This window comes from Salvia hispanica, chromosome 2 (assembly GCF_023119035.1).
Source record: "Salvia hispanica cultivar TCC Black 2014 chromosome 2, UniMelb_Shisp_WGS_1.0, whole genome shotgun sequence".
Taxonomy (NCBI): domain Eukaryota; kingdom Viridiplantae; phylum Streptophyta; class Magnoliopsida; order Lamiales; family Lamiaceae; genus Salvia; species Salvia hispanica.
Window position 1 is genome coordinate 482,319 of NC_062966.1, and position 21,545 is coordinate 503,863.

The 21,545-nt window shown below is 36.9% G+C and overlaps 2 protein-coding genes and 1 pseudogene across 2 annotated transcripts; 1 reads left to right on the forward strand and 2 right to left on the reverse strand.

Annotated features, from left to right (window-relative positions):
- Positions 1–104: 104 nt before the first annotated feature.
- Positions 105–1,490, reverse strand: LOC125205057 (beta-D-glucosyl crocetin beta-1,6-glucosyltransferase-like). The gene has a single exon (XM_048103856.1). It carries the CDS (start codon positions 1,488–1,490, stop codon positions 105–107), a length of 1,386 nt encoding a protein of 461 aa, XP_047959813.1.
- Positions 1,491–3,810: 2,320 nt separating this feature from the next.
- Positions 3,811–5,995, reverse strand: LOC125205058 (annotated as a pseudogene).
- A 1,569-nt stretch (positions 5,996–7,564) lies between these two features.
- Positions 7,565–8,901, forward strand: LOC125205063 (glutamate receptor 2.7-like). The gene is made up of 2 exons (XM_048103866.1): positions 7,565–7,817; positions 7,895–8,901. The coding sequence occupies exons 1-2, from the start codon at positions 7,565–7,567 to the stop codon at positions 8,899–8,901; spliced, it is 1,260 nt and encodes a 419-aa protein (XP_047959823.1).
- Positions 8,902–21,545: the final 12,644 nt, after the last annotated feature.

Consider the following 21,545-nt stretch of genomic DNA (forward strand, 5'->3'; position numbering starts at 1 on the left):
ATTTAAAAAACTATATGCAGCGGACTCAAAAAAGAAACTAGTACTACTACTAGTAACTAACATGAAAAATAAATTAGTACTAGTAAGTAACAATATATCACAAACTAAAAAATGCTATAGAGTATTTCAGTGAAAGCTAGCCATTTGCTCTTCTTGTTCCTCTTCTTCATCACCTTGTTCTCCCAAATAAGCTTCACAAACACGGCCACAACGTCATCAATCTCTTCGTCCCCCTTGAGCCGGAGCTTCTCCCTCATCGAAACAGCACTCTTCCTGATCCCCTCGTCGCCCACCACACGTCTTATGACCTCGGCCACGACCTCCTTCTCGAGCCTCCCTCGGCCGTCCCTGACCACCTCCACACCGACACCGATGAGCTCCACCAACCTAGCATTGAGGGGCTGGTCAATGTGCATAGGCATAGCTATGATGGGCACACCAAATTTCATGCTCTCCATCATTGAGCTACATCCACAATGGCTCACAAAACCCCCCACACTCTCATGCCCTAGAATCTGAGCCTGTGGGGCCCACCCTTCAACTACCAAACCCCTCCCCTCAACCCTCTCAAGAAACCCTAGTGGCAAGGAATCTTCTAGAACAATCTTGTTACCATCCTCCCTTTTGGGAAACCTAATCACCCATATGAAGTTGAAGTTGGAAAGCTCCAAGCCATGAGCAAGCTCTAGAATATCTTCTTTACTAAGAAAATACTCACTTCCAAAAGACACAAAAACAGTGGAATTTTTCTCCTTTTTGTCCAACCAATTGATCAATTCATTGCTCCCATTAATGGAAGTAGTAGCTTCTTGTACAAGGGCACCAACAGGCACAACCTTTTTCCCAAGCAACTCAGCCAAGTAGTCACTATACTTGGCCTCAATCTCACTAAACCCCTTGATCAAAACGGCGCCGTTCGAGCGGCGCACCCCGGCAAAGGCGTTCCTCCTGACCCCCTCGTCCACCGCGAGCAGGCGGTCGCGGTGGACGAGCTCGTACTCCCGGTAGTAGACCTCCGGGAAGGGGAAGTCGTCCTCGGCCGCCGCGGGGGAGAAGAAGTGGAAGAGGTAGGCGTTCATGGTGGCGCTGCTGGTGATGAACTCCACCGCGGGGACGCCGTGCTCCGCGGCGACTTGCGGGGCCCACGGCTGGAGGAAGTCGTATACGAGGAGGTCGGGGCGGAGCTCGGAGAGGACGCGGCGGAGCTCGGGGGCGGCCAGGTCGAGCGTCTCCTTGAGGGCTTCCATGTGCTCGGGGGGGAGGCCGTTGGTGGTGTGGAGGCGGCGCGGGAGGAGCGTCTCGGGGAGGTGGAGGACGACGCGGCGGATGGAGTGCTGGTGATCCTTCTCGATGGATTTGAAGTTGGCGGCGGTGGAGCAGAGGTGGACGACGAAGTTGCGGCGGGAGAGGCGCTTGGCGAGCTCGAGGTAGGGGGAGATGTGGCCGTGTGCGAGCCATGGGAACATTAGGATGTTTGATGGAGAATCCATGACAACTTTTTTTTTTTTAGAGAAGAAATTTTTGCGTGTGTGATGAAGTTAGTTCTTGAGATGGTGCCATTTTTATAGATCGAGTGTCGCAATGTTTCCATATTAATCTTTTGTGTGAATATTTCTTACCAAGAATTCGTTTGTTTCATTATTCGATTAAGATAGCACAATATTTCACTTTTTTATGTTTCTATGTGATCACAAATTTTGGAGGAAATTTAATAGAATCGTGGATGGATTTAGGATGACACCCAATTCGTATTGTCATATGGTAAGTCTATAGGAGGAGTAAATATTTCCTCCTAATTTAGGGTTTATATGTGATTCGAATTGGTAATACGAATTTTTTATTCATTATTTCACCAGAGATGATGTTTTTAAGTTCTGGGGAAATTTTCCATATTTTAGAATTATGTATAGAATTAGATTCAAAATTTGACACTCCAATTCATATTGGCATTTGGTATGTCTATAGTATAGTAGGGAATATTTTCTCCAAATTTAGGGTTGATATGTGATTCGAAAGGGATGAATTAGTTTTTTTCAAACGAATTTATGATTTATTATTGAATAAATAAAATCAATTGTATGGTTGAGAGACCATTGTGTGTATTTCAAGAAAATATATTGTTGGTTTATGGTGTATATTTTGCAAAATCTTTGTTTTATCCAAAGAGATCTTGATGTGGGTATGGTGATAAAAGAATCAGTTTATTTATAGAGTTATATACGCCTTATATATGAAATTTTTAGAGAAACCGTAACTTTTAACTGTAACCATTTTCCTTGTGCCCTATTTACCGCAACTTTATTCTCTTTAAGAACTAGGGCTTTTTTGTGTTTGTTATTTTAATAGAATTTAATTAAGAGAGTGAACAATTAATGATCTTGATTTTGTTGTGGAAGGGCTAGGAGATTTGTGAGAAACCGAGTCTGGGCCATTTTGGCAGGTAGAGGCCCACTCAAAACAATGGGCCAGCTAAAACCCAAACCCAAAATATTGGATAGGCCAATTTATATCAATTAAAACACTTTGGATCTCAATTACATATAGACAAATCACACTTTAACAACTGAAATAATTCTATACTGAAACAACATCAATATAGAAAATTAATCCTCAACTTATAATGTTCAAATGACAAATTCATGGCCATAGAATAATTATATGTGATGAAGTACAAAATAAGTATTACATATATATTTTGGGATGTAACAGTATTAAAACTTAACATTAAGTTCCGATAGAAATTGATGGATTCCATCCTAAAACTAATTGGTGGTAGGAGAAGAGGCTCATGAGACTTATATAATGGATTAAGCTCTTTGTGTACGCCGATGTGGGATATTGTTACATTGATTTTATGTTTCAATTGTTGCCAACACCTTTCCTCAAACCCTTTAAGGTGAACCTTGGAGAGGTTGGACTTTTTTATGATCGGTTGGACAACTAGCCCAATTTTTTATTGGTGATAGGAGGATAGGCTCATGAGACTTATATAGTGGATTAAGCTCTTTGTGTACGTTGATGTGAGATATTGTTACATTCATTTTATGTTTCAAGTGTTGCCAACACCCTCCCTCAAACCCTTCAAGGTGAACCTTGGAGGGGTTGGATTTTTTTATGATCGGTTGGACAACTAGCCCATTTTTTTTCTCGATCGGTTGGACCACCGGACCAAATTTTAAGCCCAGATATACTGCTGGGTCAGTTAAACAATTGATCCACAGTAGGCGACCCACTCTGATACCATGATAGAAGTCCATGAGTTCCATCTTAAAACCAATTGATGATAGGAGGAGAGGCCCATGAGACTTATATAGTGGATTAAGGTCTTTGCAATGTGGGATATCGCTACATTCATTTTATGTTTCAATTGCCAACAAATTCGTATAATACTAATAAATCAATAGTATAATCACCAGTGTTATTAATCTCATTATTATAAATTAAAATCTTCAATCTTTTTCGTGACTCTTAATACCGCAAGGCGCAATATACAAATGAACATACTTGGAAAATTATTGTAAGTTGATTTGGTTATCTATTTTATGATTTTGCTCTAGACCAATTAGCTCCCATACTTTGTGTCCTTAATTTATCGATTTGATCCATTTATATTTTTACATGATTATTTTCAGGTAGACATGAAAAATCGACGGATAAACTATTTTTAAACATAAATATTACACGAAAAATAATGATATGTACCTCAAATCGGTCATAAAACATAATCGTTGTGATTAACTTAATCAAATTATACGTTCGTTACAAAATTACATTTTACAACCTGCTAATAAAGAAGTAACCAGAAATCAGTTAGTCATTGGTCTTGTTCTTCTTGTTGTTCTCGCAAAGCTTGACAAACACTTGGACAACCTCCTTAATCTCTTGGTCCCCTCTCACTTGGAGCTTCTCACTCATGGACATAGAACTCCTCCTCACGCCCTCATCGGCCATCAAGCTGCGTATGACCGCGGCCACCGCCTCCCTCTCAAGCTTCCCACAGTCGTTCCTGACCACCTCCACACCCACACCAATTTGCTCCACCAACCTAGCATTGAGCGGTTGATCTAGATGCATAGGCATAGCTATAATGGGCACACCAAATTTCATGCTCTCCAACATTGAGCATGCCCTAGAATCTGTGCCTGTGGGGCCCACCCCTCCACCACCAAACCCCTCCCCTCAACCCTCTCAAGAAACCCTTGTGGCAAGGAATCTTCTAGAACCATCTTGTTCTCCTCTCTTTTCGGAAACCTAATCACCCATATAAAGTTGAAGTTGGAAAGCTCCAAACCATGAGCAAGCTCTAATATATCTTCCTTACTAAGAAAATACTCACTCCCAAGACACAAAATATAGTGGAATTCTTCCCCTTATTGTCTAGCCATTGGATCAATTCATGGTTACTGTTGGAAAGAGTAATTGAAGTGTCCAAGTATGTTGGGAAGAGAAAGTGTGGAGTCCCAATCTTTGGAAAGTGGGTAACATTTACAATATAGAGTTTCAATGAGTATAATTCCTAGGTATATTTATATATAGAGTCGTATAAATACCTATGTAGAAAGTATCTCAAATAACAATTCAAATCAATTAAAATGTAGTCTTCAAGAGTTCTTGAGTTTTATTTTTCGCATTTTATCTTTCAACATGGTATCAGAGCAGGTTCGATCCTCCATATGGATCGATCTGTCTCTATAGCAAAAAAAAAAACAAAAAAAAAGTCAATCAAATGAGGAGGCCTGCATTTAAGCAAGAGGCTGAAATTCTACCCAATAGAATGTTCTTCACCAACAATCCTTTGTTAGTTTGTTCAAAAAAAAAAAATATCACCAAAATTCAAGCCTTCTGTCCACCAAGAAATTTTCAGCCACTCTCTACTCAACTTCAAAGCCACAGCAAGAGCCAAGTCTCCCTTTTCAAAACAGAGAAGGCTGAGTGAATGCAGCACGACACCAACTCATTGCCAGCAGCAGCAAGCGGCGATAGAGCCGACGGAGAACTAGCAAGTAGGGGTCGATTGGTCGCCGGTGTGAGCATCGATCTGGAGGTGGAAGCGAGCAAGAGAGATCTAAGAGAGGAAGGCAAGAAGACTCCGAAAGTGAAGTCGTCGGACAGCCATAGCAGAGGAAAGAACCGATGCTGTCAAAAAGGCCGCAGAGTAGCATCTTTCACAATCTTACAAACACAAAAAATGGAAGAAGAGAATTCGATGAATCGTCCGGCTAGGGCCAAACGATTCATCGTGCCTAGAAGAATGCCGAGAGAGAGAAGGACAGTGTGTACCACCGAAAGAAGAGCCGAGGCTGTCGAGAGCAGCTCAACCAAGAGATCAATGGTGCCGATAGAGCCGCCCAGCCGCTGTCAAGAGAAGAAAACAGAGGAGGGGTCCTTGGTTTGTCCGGCTGAGGGGGAGAAGAAGTAGCCGACCGAACAATCCCTCCCCAAATGTATGTTGGCGGAGAAGTCAAAGATGCCCGCCGGTGAGAGGGCGAGAAAGCTACTGCATTGCAACTCACACATCGATGGCCAGTTAACCGGAGAAATCAGAAGGAGGAGAGATGACTGAAGGCTACGCCTTCAACTAGGCTGTCGGAAAAGTGTTGCCAAATGGAGGAGCCGCCACAGAAGGAGGAGCCGTCCCCGAAAAACTCATCACCAAATTGAGTTGTGTCAAGAAAGTATACTGGTGTTGCCGGAAAAGAAGCAGACAGGAAAGACCCTAAAATGGAGTCCTTCATCTGATAGGGAGAATAGGGCAGCCTATGAGAGGCCTGGAAGATTGCCGGGAATAGAGCGGGATCGGCACTGGCACCAAGCAGATGCCGTCGAGAAATCTGCAGAGCCTAAGGTCGACGATAGAGCAGAGTGAGCCGCTTCTCTACAGTTATGTTTATCTGTTGTTGTTTCGATTTTAGATTAGTTTTGAGATGATTGAAATCAGATATGTTGGCTGTTGTACTAGAAGAAAGGAATTGCCATGAATTTTGGTTGGAAACATTTTGTTGTTATTCACTTTCAACAATTTGATAATACTCCTATCATTTTAGAATTAGTGTTGTTGTATACTTATGTGTTTTTTCTCTCGTGTGCTAATGTTTTGGTACACATTTTTATTATTTTGGAAGAGAATCGACCTCCGGCGTGTCAAATCACCGATTTGGTGCCGGAAATTTAATTTTGTGATAGATTTGATAGTGTATTATTTAGGGTAATTAACATTTTAAATAGGTTGGGACAGATTTGATAAAAAAAAAAATTGTACTCCAAGATTGTATGATTTTTTTTACTATGCCAATGTTGGTCACATTACATGTGTTTGAGCAGATTTTATTGGGTCTAAAAAATGTTATACTAGTACAGTAGTACTACATGAATTGTTGACTTAATGTTTGACTCAATTTACAAATTATTTAAATTTGCAGCTCCCTACTAACATCATGGTAACGTATGTACTTTGAAGAAAAAACTAAAATAACACACACGTGAAAAAAAAATCTCTGGAGGGGATTTTTTTTTATTAAAGAACCACCACCAACCATTATAACTGACATGATTATGTCTATTAAATATAGATATTATAATTGACATAATTATGAAATAAAAGAAAAGAAGAAGTTGAATATGGTCATATGAAGTACTATTATCAGATAAATTCAAACTATAAAAAATTAAATTCAATTAATTTGGAGGAATTTGGACCCAATGTTCCAATTGATTAATTACGTCATACAGTATATATGAAGAATTCAATTGATGTAGTTGATTAATTACATCAGATTCAAAACTGAACGTTTTCTAGCGGAATCTATGGAGCATTTCAATAAATGTCATGTTTGAAGTTTGAACTATGAAAGTTATCACAATAGTATATCAGTTACTACTAATTCCCTGAAAAGAAATACGGAGCAGTCCATTATTAATTAATACTATATTGATGAAAATGCATATATCTATTAAATAATTAAAATATGTACTATATTCTGCACATGTTGATACATTAATATATGAGTAAATTTAATTATAAGTGTAACTAATGATTTTTTAGTACTAATATTTATGGATTTTATTTATTGATAAAATAAGAATCTTAATTATATTAGTAGGAGTATTATTAAAGTTTTTACCAGATATTGGAAATTATGATTTTGTTTTATGCATGTTTAGAGATTGAAGGTCATAAACTTAGGATGCAAACTATCAGAAATTTCTTGAAGAATAAAACATAGCGAATTAAGACTAAAACATAGCGAATTAAGACTAAAACATTTCCTCTTTTGTCAAGATTCAGAAACATATGAGCTAGAATTGGTCAGAGCTTCTCCTGCAAATTAAAAGCATACACGTCCACAAAATCAACAGAATCTTCAGTTGTTTTATTGACAAGTCCACTCTTTTTTAATTAAAATCAAAGACTTAGTAAAGCGTAATTACGTGATCATTTCATTTTTCCAAAGTTGGAATTTTGCATGCTCGTATATGTATATATACAAGTGTTGCTTCATCGATCCATTTCCCAAGTAGATACTATTCATTTTTATTAGATTCTTAATACTTTTCCAAATTTCCAATGCAGAAACCACTCTTTTATTTGTTGCTTATGCTTTTGTATATGACCTCTTGCGTTTCTCCATTGAGCAGTTTCAATGCAAAGGTTGACGTCGGAGTTATTCTTGATCTTCAAACAATTCAAGGAAAGATGTACAAAACTTGCATTTCTATGGCCATTGAAGAATTCTACTCCAAAAACACTAATTATAGCACTGTGATCGTGCCACATTTCAAGGATTCAAGAGAAGATGTTGTTTCTGCAGCTTCTGCAGGTATATATAAATACTATAACACCTCTTTTCCTTCAATACAAGTTTACATTTCTTGGAAACTTTTTCTGAAAATGCAGCCATTGATCTGCTGAAGAATACTCAAGTAGTGGCGATTTTGGGGCCGCAAACATCCATTCAAGCACACTATGTGATGGAAATTGGTGACAAAGTGAAAGTTCCGATAATATCACCAGCAACGAGCCCCTCTCTATCGCCTCGCCACTCACCATACTTCATCAGATCGTCATGGTGTGCTGCTTCTCAGGCCAAGGCAGTAGCTGCGGTTGTAAAGAACTTTGGTTGGAGGGAGGTTGTTTTTATCTACGAGGATACGAGATATGGAAGTGGATCAGTACCACTTTTGGGAGAGGATGCTTTTGTCTCATCCCAATATGCAGTTTCTCCTTCTGCTAAAAATGATGAGATTCTTCAACAACTGAATGAGCTCAAGAAGAAGCAGGCAAGGGTGTTTGTGGTTCACATGCCACCATCTCTTGCATCTCGATTCTTCCAAATGGCGAAAGAAGCTGGAATGATGAGCAAGGGGTACGCGTGGATAGTTGCTGATCCGCTACCTAGTTTATTGGATTCAGAAGCTAGTGAAGCAATGCAGGGAGTAGTAGGTGTGAAGGCTCATATCCCCAAATCTGACCAAGTTATTAGCTTCGATAGAAGATGGAGGAAGAGGTTTTATGAGGAGAATCCGGAGATTGTAAGGTCAGATCTGAATGCTTTTGGTTTGTGGGCTTATGAAAGCATAGCTGCTGTAGCAGAATCTGTGGAGCGTGTACGCGCAGATGCATCTCCAAGATTCAAGAAAATGGCGGGTGGAGGCAGCTTAACGGATTTGGAAGCAATAGGGACTTCTAATAGTGGTCCAAAACTTGCTCCATTGATCAAGAATTTACTTTCTAAAGGCTTGAGGGGTGATTGCAATATCATCAGTGATGGTCAGTTACAACCATCTGAATTTGAGATTGTGAATGTGATTGGCAATCGAGTGAACACTGTCGGATTTTGGACAGAACAGAATGGCATTTCGAAGGATCTTGCCATCATATGGCCCGGTAACGAACGTGCCTAATGGCTTGAGTGGGAGAAGGCTGAGAGTCGGAGTTCCTATGAACGCAGGGGTTAACTAAAAAAGCACCATTACTTTGAGGAAAACCAATTTAATTAATAATGCATGAATGAGTGGGAGAATCTTGGTACATATGTGAACAAAGTGAAAAACTAAAACGTAGTAGTAGTAGTAGTAATAAATTATTCGCACTAAACACAAATAACATTTTTATGGAGTAGTACATTTTCATGGGTTTTTCATGGAGTAGTACATTTTTAAACGTATCCAGTAGGATTCCATTGCTATAAGCTCCTTCATGGGTTTTTCTTCGTTTGATTCTTTTCCCATGTCGTACCTATATACCGAACCAAACTAATTTCCTCTATAAAAGGAACCTATCTTTTCTTTTGCATGCATGTATTATGTATATACACCAACTTTTAATATTTTCTAAATCTCAGTTTGCACAGCTTTAAGATACAAAACTAAAAAATTTAAATACTCCTATTTATCAATGAATTAATTAAATTGATATTTGGATGTTAATAAATTCCTATGTATTAACAATTCATTCATACTAAATTAATATATTAACTATCACTTTTGAAACCATGAGATTTAATTGATAAAGTAAGAAATTAATAAAATGAAAAAAAAAAGCAATTGAAATAACTCCTCTCTCATAAAGCAATTGAAATCTCAGTTTGCACAGCTTTAAGTAATTACCATAAATTTATTACAAATATAAATACTTAAAATAACTCCTCTCTCATAAACTACTCCTAATATTGCAACGTATATAAAGAAATGTTGTGTATTAAAGAAATGTTATGTATTAAGTATTTGCAACGTATATAAACTACTACTACTACTAGTAGTACTAGTGCTACTATTATTATTATTATTATTATTATTATTATTATTATTATAATAAATAAACGTTGGGTATTAGTATTTGCAACGCTCTCTCATGGGCTTCCTTTCCTAAAAGCCCACAATTAAATTTTTGACGCGATGGTTGAGATCAATCCACGTCGCTCAACGCTGTTCATCCACGATGCGCTACCATTTTTCACTGCAATCTTTAATGTTTTATTGGTTTATTATTTTGACGCGAAACAGCTGAGATTAATACACGTGGCTCAATGCTGATCAACGATAGTGATCAATCCACGCTGATAAACTGTGATTGGTCGAGCTTTGCTGTTTCACGTCTTCTGATTAGTGGAGACACGTAGATTCACGCCTTTTGATTGGTGGATTTTCGAGTCTTCTGATTGGTGGAGACACGTAGATTCACGCCTTTTGATTGGTGGATTTTCGAGTCTTCTGATTGGTGGAGACACGTAGATTCACGCCTTTTGATTGGTGGATTTTCGCCATCGTGTTCTCACTGTATATAAGCTGTAAATTTTCAGCAGTAATTTCAAAATTTGAAAATGGCGCACTTTTCACTTTTCGTTTTGTTGTTTCTTCTTCATGTTTCATCGTGTCGAGCAACCTCTGTTGAGTTGCTGAGAGAGGTCCACATGATTCACCCACCTCCTATATCCACCGCAGATGTTCAATCTCTCTCTGAATTTCTGCTCCCACGCACTGTTAGCCGCGTAGATTATGCGCCCTCCCCCCTATTTCAACACCTCCTCCACCCCCTCCTACAACTCTTCCTCCCATGTTACCACCGCCGCCACCACCGCTTCTGCCTGCTCTTCCGCTACGCCCAGTGATTCGACGGTTTAGAACACCTCGACGACGAACGACGATGCCGTCTGAAGAACAAATGCCTGCAAAGCGCAGAAGGCGCTATGAGAATGAAAGCGCTTGCAAAGCGCAGAAAGCGCAGAAGGAGGCAATGCATCCTCTGAATTACATTGTAGATGTTCGTAATTTGGAGTCAGAGGAATCTCCGGCGGCATCGGCTCTTCCTGAGCTGAGGTCTATGGACGACGAAGACGAAGCTAGGACGTCTGCAATGCCTCATGTGCTCCATGCTTTGGAGGCACAGGAAGATGGTGCGGATTTGGCTCTGCATCCTCTCAAAGGGGCAGGGGCAGGATCGGCTCTTCCTGATCTTATTGCTGCGGAAGGTACAAAGGCTTATCCAATGAGTATTTGTGCTTCAATCCCTGCGTTGCTGACTGATTATTTTGTTGTTTCTTTGGTTGTCAAACCTTCAGCAGAGCCAGAAGAAACTGTTACCATTTCTTCAATGTTTGTGGAGGAACGTGATGTTCGTAATTTAGAGTCAGAGGAATCTCCGGCGGCATCGGCTCTTCCTGAGCTTAGGTCTGTGGACGACGAAGACGAAGCTAGGACGTCTGCAATGCCTCATGTGCTCCATGCTTTGGAGGCACAGGATGATGGTGCGGATTTGGCTCTGCATCCTCTGGAAGGGGCAGGGGCAGGATCGGCTCTTCCTGATCTTATTGTTGCGGAAGGTACAAAGGCTTATCCAATGAGTATTTGTGCTTCAATCCCTGCGTTGCTGACTGATTATTTTGTTGCTTCTTTGGTTGTCAAACCTTCAGCAGAGCCAGAAGAAACTCTTACCATTTCTTCAATGTCTTTGGATGAACGTGAAGATCCAATGTTGCGAATCTGGAGGAAAGCAACATCTAGTCCCCCTTCGATTGCTATTCCTCCACTGCTGGATTTGGAGCTCCTGCGTCCGAGGAAAGTTCTCTCACCCGCCCTGCCTGAGGATAACACTAAGTCTCCTCCAGCCACGTTTGCTCCAGCTTGGGATGGCGCCCTTTCTGGCGGGGAATCCTCTTCTCTGGTGGCACCCATGCTGCGTATGGGATATGTTCCACCTCTTCTTCGGTTGAGACATCTACGCCCTTCATCCTATGAAGCTTCTGAATCTGTGTCTGAACGACCACTCAAGGTTGCTAACATAGCGCAGGCTGCTACTCTTCTCCTGCTGGTTGCCAGTCTCCTCCGGTCAAGGATATCTGAAAGTTCCCACTCTTGCAATGGGTTAACACACTGTGTGCACAGAAAGAAAATGACAGGTTTCCTAACTCCAGCAAATCCGCTAGATCACACGGTCTAGCAACTCGTTGGTCGTTGAAAAATCCTGATCGTCGGAACACATAGCACTCCTTCAAAAAATCCTCAACCACTTTACTAAACCTAGCATAGGGAAGTAGGGATCGATCCCACAGAGATGGATGCGTAATAATCATGCTCAAGGATTTGGGGATTTTTTTGGGGTTGGCTGCTGCCACGCATTTTTTTCGGGTTGAGGAAAATAAATTGGGAATTTAAACTGCTACGGTAACAGCTAGATCTAGGCGAAACAATAAAAGCATGCACGGAAATTAAACCGAACAATCACTAGATCTAAGAAACCTCTCTAATTACCTAGATCTGGGAAACAACCTGACGGTGGGGACCATAACTGAAAAAGCAGAGTACGGATGAAAAGCTGGAAAAACAATTAACTAAGGTACTAACTAACATCGACATCATCTTCTCCAACCAATTCTCGTAAAAAAAACAGAAGAAAACAACAAGAGCGAAATCGGAAAAGAGCGGACTGGATTTAAACAATTTTAATGAGTAACAATCAAGAACTAAGCAGATTTACGGATGCTAGACGAAGTAAAACAGAAAATAAGCAGAAAACTTAAAATCCATGCATAACTCGACTTCCCCTGTTCAGATCCAACCTCGGACGCTAAATCCACTCCGGATCCAAGCGTCCGACACAAATTCTAGCCAAAAGAAACATTTCATGACTTCAAATTTAACCAACAACCTCCGATCAATCAACAACACCACAGATCTACCACCAAATTCCCAGATCGAGCACCAAAGCAACAAAAACAAAGATCAACATATAACTTGCCGAAATAAAAACTTTCATCAGCTGGATCTACGTAAATCAACTTGAAATATCACAGAAAAGCGTAAACTAACAGAAGTGAATAGATAATCAGCAACATCAACAGCCAAATCGACTTCCAAAAGTGAAGTTCGAACGGAAAAAGTGCAAAAACACTGAAATTAAAGAGATTGTATCTTCGCCCTCACGCGGACGGTGTTACGACTAAAATTTACTGAAGAATTTACCCCTTCGGAACCGAAACTACCCCAGAACTCCCATTTCTCAAGTGTGTGTTGTGCGTGAGCTAAGAGTGAGCGAAAAAGAGTGATATCTTGTGTGTTGCATGCTCTTCTATTTATAGGCGTTAAAGTGGGGCCCAGCGAGGTATAGATAGACTTTTCGGCCCTCAGCTATTGACTCCCTTCTTCATGCCTTCTTTTTCCTTAGATTCTGCTCATTTTTACTTCATTCCTTCGCTAGACGGTTTCCTTCGGCATCTCCTTGAACTAGCGATTCTGTCACACACCTGGCTTAGAAACCGTGTTAGACCCAGCAAAATGTAACGCTTTTCACCATATAACCGATGCATGAAATTAGCCTTATCAATATCCCTCGGGCTCCTACAGTCAAGCAGTCTCCTCCAGCAACGTTTGCTCCAGCTTGGGATGGCAGCCTTTCTGGCTTTGATGGGGAATTCTTTATTTTGGGATATGTCCTACCACTCTTTCGTTTGAGGCATCTACGCCCTCCATTATACTACTATGCTGAAGAACCTTCTCTCTGAACTGTCTTTTCGTAGTATAATGTCATATCTTGTCTCTAAACTCTAGAATGTATGTCATCATATTTTTTCTGGTTCGAAGCTTTTAAATAATCAATATTCTGTTTGCTTCGTGGTTACTTTGTGTTACTCCCTCCGTATCCCCGATTTCGTTACACTTTTCCATTTCGGTCCGTCTTCAATTAAGAGTCACACTTTATTTTTACCAAAAAGAGTAAGTAGGTCTCACATTCACCTAATTTAATTCACTTACATTTTATTATAAAAAACCAATATAAAAAAATGGGTCTTACATTTCACTAACTTTTTCAACCAACTTTTCATTACATTTCTTAAAACCCGTGCCCGGTCAAAGTGTGACTCCTAATGGGGGACAGAAGGAGTATGATTTAACATTGTTGCGGAAGGTACAAAGGCTTATCCAATGAGTATTTGTGCTTCAATCCCTGCGTTGCTGACTGATTATTTTGTTGCTTCTTTGGTTGTCAAACCTTCAGCAGAGCCAGAAGAAACTGTTACCATTTCTTCAATGTTTGTGGAGGAACGTGATGTTCGTAATTTAGAGTCAGAGGAATCTCCGGCGGCATCGGCTCTTCCTGACCTGTGGACGACGAAGACGAAGCTAGGACGTCTGCAATGCCTCATGTGCTCCATGCTTTGGAGGCACAGGAAGATGGTGCGGATTTGGCTCTGCATCCTCTCAAAGGGGCAGGGGCAGGATCGGCTCTTCCTGATCTTATTGCTGCGGAAGGTACAAAGGCTTATCCAATGAGTATTTGTGCTTCAATCCCTGCGTTGCTGACTAATTATTTGTTGTTTCTTTGGTTGTCAAACCTTCAGCAGAGCCAGAAGAAACTGTTACCATTTCTTCAATGTTTGTGGAGGAACGTGATGTTCGTAATTTAGAGTCAGAGGAATCTCCGGCGGCATCGGCTCTTCCTGAGCTTAGGTCTGTGGACGACGAAGACGAAGCTAGGACGTCTGCAATGCCTCATGTGCTCCATGCTTTGGAGGCACAGGATGATGGTGCGGATTTGGCTCTGCATCCTCTGGAAGGGGCAGGGGCAGGATCGGCTCTTCCTGATCTTATTGTTGCGGAAGGTACAAAGGCTTATCTAATGAGTATTTGTGCTTCAATCCCTGCGTTGCTGACTGATTATTTTGTTGCTTCTTTGGTTGTCAAACCTTCAGCAGAGCCAGAAGAAACTCTTACCATTTCTTCAATGTCTTTGGATGAACGTGAAGATCCAATGTTGCGAATCTGGAGGAAAGCAACATCTAGTCCCCCTTCGATTGCTATTCCTCCACTGCTGGATTTGGAGCTCCTGCGTCCGAGGAAAGTTCTCTCACCCGCCCTGCCTGAGGATAACACTAATTTTTTAATTTTTTAAAATGCCAATTTTGCCCTTTGGAAATTGTGTATTATATTCTTCATTTTTATTTTTTTTTTTAATTCTTTTTGTGCAATATTATAAAATTTTTAGATATACATACGTTGTAGTATTTTGGTATTTTGGGGAAAGGTTTAGGGCGGCTTATTATTTGCTTCTTGAAGGCCTATTTTTTTATATCCCCTATTTCTGTACAATATTTTATTTCTACTCCTATTAGTTTTATTTATTTCATTCTTTCAAAACCATTCCAAACTCCTTTAAATTCCCAACACCCTAAAAACCCCTTTTTCTCCCTAATGCCCCTCAAAACATAATTTATCCCCTTTTAAAAAAAATTTTTTCCCCTTTTTTCTCCCCAAATCAACATTTTTTTTTATATCATCATAATTTAATTGTTTTTTTTTTGTATATAATAAAGTAGCTAATTTAATTTATAAGACAAAAAAAATAATAAAAATAAATTTCGTTGTATTAAACACGGGGAAACATTACAACGACGAAGAAAGGATATTCCCCGGGGGGAATTTAAGCATTAAATTTATTAAATATATTTAAAAAAATAAAGGGAAAAAAGGGATGAGGATGAGGATGAGGATGAAGAGAGAAAAGGGAAGGAGGGGAGAGAAAAAGGTTGAATAGGAAAATTAAAAAAAAAAAAACAAAAATATATTTATCGCCAATTAACCCCCCGGCGGCGAAAATTCGGCGATAATCCGGTTTTTTCGCGTTGGCAAAACGGGAAAAATCGCGTTTTTCCCCCCCCCAGGCGGCGATAATCGGTGTGAGGGAAAAAAACCCCGATTTTTACCCGGGCCCATTGGGAGTGCTCTTAGACCTCTTTAATCGATACCTAAAAAATTAAATCATCATTAGTTAAAATCTTTTAACTAAGCAAACTTTCAGAAGTTATTATAGCTTGTTACTGATACCCCATTTTCCATTTAAAGAATTAACTTTTAAAGAATTAACACAGATTTTCCAAGCAAATTTTTTGGGAGTTATTATAGTTTGTTAAAACCCCCATTTAAAAAAAAAATGTATATCTTTTTTTTAATAATTTAATTATTCCATTTCAGACCATTATTGAAATCTATAGGTGAATATAATCAAATCAGACTGTATTGAAAAAAGAGTTCAAGAAAAATGTATTATTTGATGGGAATTTAATTTATATGTTACTTAGTTGCATACCATATTTAGCAAAACAGACAATATATTCATTTGAAAGCAAATAAATTGAGACTCTAATAAACAACCAACCTTAATTCAGCAGCCAAGCAAAAAAAGAACTGATTCAAGAAAGACAAAGACTGGGGTTTTCTCTCAAATCACCACCCCCCAAATTTGGATGGGATAATAAATTTGAGAGAGAAAAAAAAGAGAGGAAAGTTTCAGACCAAAGGTGAAAATATGAAGGAACGAGAGAAAAGGACCAGAGGGGAGCTAAGCCACAGGGTTAGCTGATTTTTTCCACATATATCAACTAAAATACTTTCTCCAGTACTACTAATATTAAAAAAAAATTCTTTGAATGGAGTTGTCCAGAATTTGGAGGAGTTGGAAAAAAATTGGGTCTTTTTGTGGGGGAGATTTCTTGTGGCTGAGATTTAAAAGGGTTCCTGCCACGTGTCCATGTCCGATCTTTTTCTGAATTCTTGCAAGAATGTCCCCCCCTCTTCTTATCTTTAATTCTAACATAACAAGATTTTTGTGGAAGATATTGAACCACCACCTACCTCTAATCACATGCCTCAAATAAAGATGATAAACCTTTTCTTTCCCAACCAAATCGTTTTCAAATTTTTTTAAATTTTATTTTGCTTTGTTGAGAAGTATCCTCTATCGGCATTAGAATTGAAACTTTTTCTTTTTGGTTTATCGAATTAATGAAACGTTTATAAATGAACAATACTTTCTCTATTTTTTCTTTCTTATTTTTCTTCTTGCATAACTCGTAAAACAACACTACGTAAAATCCGATCTTGAAAAGTAAATGTTGCATATTTAATTAGGCGGGGAGAGTATTATTTTATCAGTTTTCTTTGGTCAGATCATTGATTGCAAAAATTGTAATTTGTGGTTCAAAATCTATATCTATCTATACTAATATAAAAGCCGAGTTTTGGTTTACATTTTGAATATTTAAGAATTTTGGCATGATATAAGATGTGGCTAATATATAAAATTTATGATTGATTATCATAATTTAAAGGTTTTTCCAATTATAAGATGTGGACATTTATTATTTGCTAGAAATTTATGTTATATTTCAATAGATATAATGTCATTAATTAAAAAGCTATATTCAGTCAAAAGCTATATTCACTAACACATATATTAGTATACATTAAAACTTATTGAATTTCAATCATAATGTCATTAATTAAAAATAAACGGTTTTGAAAAACCAATTACAAATAATTGGAGAAGTGAAAGGTTTTTTCAACTATAAATCTATGACATGTGGTGGTTCTAAATCCACAAATTCATTACGTTATTTCCTATTTCTATGGCATTTGTCACATAATTTCAAATAAACCTTATTCTTTGGTTTCATCTTCCGATAAATATATTATACGGTCTCCTATAAACGTGATTTGATAGATTTGATTAACTCTCATTGTTTATGTAATTGCAGGAATTATATACACTATGTGAATTGTGGTGTTGGAGGTAATTGCTTAACGCATAAAATTAAAACTTTTTTATGTAAGTTGAGATTAAGTAGTTTACATCCACTCACTCATTACATTATTTCATATTTCTATGACATTTATCACTTAATTTCTAATAACCTTTATTCTCTGTTTCATCTTCTAATAACCTTTATTCTCTGTTTCATCTTTCGACAACCTTTATTCTTTATTCTATGGTTTTCTATAATTGGGCTTGGATAAATTTGATTAACTCATTATAGAATTATATACAATACGTGAACTGTGGTGTTGAATACATGTTGTTTAAGCATAAAATTAAAACTTTTGTTATTGAAGTATGAGATTTGTAGTTTATTTGAGAATTGGTATTGAGATGTAACATTTTCCTTCATTTCATTACGATGTAAATATTAATATAACATGTCTTCTAAGATAATAAAATTTGATATCGAATTATTAGTTGACCGCAAATAAGGGAAATAGGGTTGAGGCGTAAGTTACGGCGAACGTATATTTAGTGTGTAATTATTTTTAGGCTTGACCTTGGAAATAATTACATGGCAATATAGCAAGCAATATATATTTTTGGTGGAACGTAAGAAAGATTGTTTGAATTTTTTGAAAATTTTAATTTGTATCAACGAGGTTGTAGATTTGTGATTCATGTTTTAATAATGTGTATTAAAAGTCTCCTTAGTATTGATGATTATTGCTTTGTTTTAATTTTTTTATGTAAATGGTATTGATGATTATTGCTTTGTTTTAATTTTTTTTATGTAAATGGTATTCAAGTTATAAAATTATGATTGTTGTTTTGTTGTTAGATATAAAAAATTAGTCATTGGAATTTTGATTAATTTTATAAATAATGCAGATTCCATACCATTATCTTAAAATGTGTATGCACTTGGTTGATTTTCAAATTTGTTAAATTTAATGTTTTGGGGTTTTACATTTAAATTATTTTACATGTTTGCGATTTTTAAACCTTAAATAATATAGTTGTATCGTATTTAAAAATAATTAATTTTAAATATAAATATATTTATGAAATCAAATTAATTCGTGCATCGCCGGATGTGATACTAGTAGATCTTAAAATCCAAGTTTCTCTTACAGTGAATAGCATCTAAATGAGGCAATCTAGTGGCTCTCTCGAGCTAAGCTGAGAGTTGGATGATCCATGTACTCCTAGTTCCCGCAGTATTAGACTACTTATTTTTGAGCGAGGATTTTGGAGGTGATATTTAAATAGTTAAAGTGAGAGAGAAAGTATGAGAGAGGAAAAAGTAGGGGAGAGAAGAGAAAAAAAGTAGGTAGAGATAAAATAAGATAGATCTTTCAAAAAGAAATGAGTTAATATTTGGGACGTCAAAGAAAGTTGGTCAATCTTTAAGGACGGAGGAGTCTAAATATTCGTCATTGTTTATTTATTTTTATATTTGTGGACATCCAGAGAATAATGCCATTGAATAATTATTACTCCTAATGGTGCCCCATTATACTGGTTGGAGTTTTGTTAATGGTTATCCAGTTTTTGTGGTGCAAATTGCTAACTCCAAATATTTTACTGATTTTGCCCAAAATCCAAAATGATAATTGTCAAACATCCAGTATTTGTAGGCCAATAAGAATAATTTTTTAAGTCATTAGTATATAGAAGTTATACATAGTACTAATTATTTATTCAATTTTAATTTTGTTAGTAAAAGCGGTTAGAGCAGTTGATTGAATAGGATTTTTGTGGTCTAGCGATCAATGTCATGTGTAGTTGTATTGTGACATAAATGTGATTTAGCTTGCTCAATGTCTTGTCGTGGTAGTCTGGTAGATATGATTTGCTAAAATGAAATATCTTGCATGCATATATATCATAAATACAGTTATTTTTTTTTCATCTTTCATAAAGAAGAATCAAGATTACATTAAAAGGATTAACTGTTCTAAATGGTATTTTATTTCTGAATCTATTTAATTAAACAGGTTTGCCATCAAACAAGTTTGAACAATTGTCACATGGAATACCAAATAGTAAAAAAAACTACTAACAAATAAAACAAAATCTATATGTATTTCGTACGTTCAATAAATAATGAAGATCAATCATTTTGATGACGTTCATAATTCAAAAAATAGAAAGCTACTGAAGTACTCCAAATGACTCAACTAATGACGAAGTATTCATTCATTCATTCACTTGCATTATTTCGCCACACTCAAAGCTCAGCAAAGGGGTTGAAATGACTCTAAAACTTGCTACTATTTCAAGAAAGTTAGATTTGTAATCCAAAACTTAGAAGGAACTCTGTATATGATTTTATTTCAAAGAAAGATTCAGTTGGATTTGAAGAGTCGATGATAGGTTGTAGTAGTAATTAGTATTATTTTATCAAGTGAAAGATCCAAATGGGATAAAGGCCAAAATATCCAATTAAATTGGCGTTTGAAGTGTTGTCAATTTCACAGTCGACAATTCCAACCCATCCTTAGGGGTTGGGGTTTAGTTACATATTTCACGCGCTATCCATTGCATTTCTAGATATGTCATGGCTCTATTTTGTTTGTGTAGAATGAGGATAAATTTATTACTAATTATTACTTATGTCCCACATTAGGAGTCAAATTTGCTATTTTGCACTCATTTTATAAAAATGATAATAAATAGTTAAAATCGAAAAATAGTAAAGTAAGAAAGAAAATAATATAGAGAAAAGTAAGTATGACTCCTAATGCAGGACGAAGGTAGTATTATATATGCATTTATTATAGATTTATGTGTTAAATCTTGCTCAATATAAGATGTCTAGTTCAATTTTTAAAAGAACACTTCGGGCTTAACTTCACACTCAATCTGTACCCCTGTCCTCCGCTTTCCATCTCATGGGCCAGACGAGTAGGTTGGCCATCTCCAGTCTCATGATTTTCAAATGGTTCTTCGCTAAATGAAAGTTCAAAATAAATAATATTCGTCTGTCCTACTTAAATGTTCGCATTTCCTTTTTAGTTCATCTCACTCAAGTATCACTGTCTATTAAGAAAATAAATCTCTCTTCCATCTCCTTATTAAAATATTTAACAAGTATTTTTCTCTTTACTTGCTCTACCTAACTCCTAAAATTGTTCCACTCATTAGAATGTATACATCTTGAATGAGACGAAGGAGTAGTAAATAATTAACAAAACTAGTACTCACGTCTGTCTCAACTAAGTTGGGCGACTTCTTTGGCCAAGAGATTAAAAAAATTGTATTGAATTAGTTAGAGCATCTCCAGGGGAAAAAAGGTAAATTAAAAGGTATATTTCTATTTAGCTTCTCAAAAGATAATTATACATTCTTCAAAAATAATGGACTCCAAGAAAAAAAGATAAACTAAAAACACAAACCAAAATAATTATCTTTTACCTTTTGTACTAAGAATGGGTAAACATACATTCTCAAAATAAAAGAAGATACTATAATACTTTCTCAAATATCTTTTACATTGGAATATGAAATTTTAGAGCATTTCCAAGGAAAAGCTATATAGAATATATATATTCTCTATTTACCTTCTGAAAAAGGGAAATATAACCTTTCAAAGAGTAACAAACTCCAAAGGGATAAGGTATATAAAAAAGTAAGTTATTTTCTAAAATAAAAAATAGTAAAAGATACATTTCAAAACAAAAATGTATAATACATTCTCAAATACTTTTTTTATTGGAAAATGATTTTTCATGAAGGTAAATATGATAGTTTGTATGATTTTACCTATCCATCAACGGTGAGATAAAGATACATCTTTAAAATGAAAAATATATAATACCTTTTCAAATATCCTTTCGATTGGAGAATAGTTTTTCATAAAAAAATAAATATAATAGTTATAAATGGTAAGTTATTTCTCTTTACCTTTATATTTATTTTTTTCTTTAAATATATTTTTAATTATAATAAATAAAATAATTTAAATAAGAAAAAATAAAATAAATGGTAAAGTAGGAATAATAATTTTTTTTAT

Bases quoted from the DNA above. Each gene is read 5' to 3' on its own strand.
- LOC125205063 (XM_048103866.1), top strand. From the start codon at position 7,565: ATGCAGAAACCACTCTTTTATTTGTTGCTTATGCTTTTGTATATGACC. The intron at 7,818-7,894 runs GTATATATAAAT...CTGAAAATGCAG, and splicing joins TGTTTCTGCAGCTTCTGCAG to CCATTGATCTGCTGAAGAAT.
- LOC125205057 (XM_048103856.1), bottom strand. From the start codon at position 1,490: ATGGATTCTCCATCAAACATCCTAATGTTCCCATGGCTCGCACACGGC.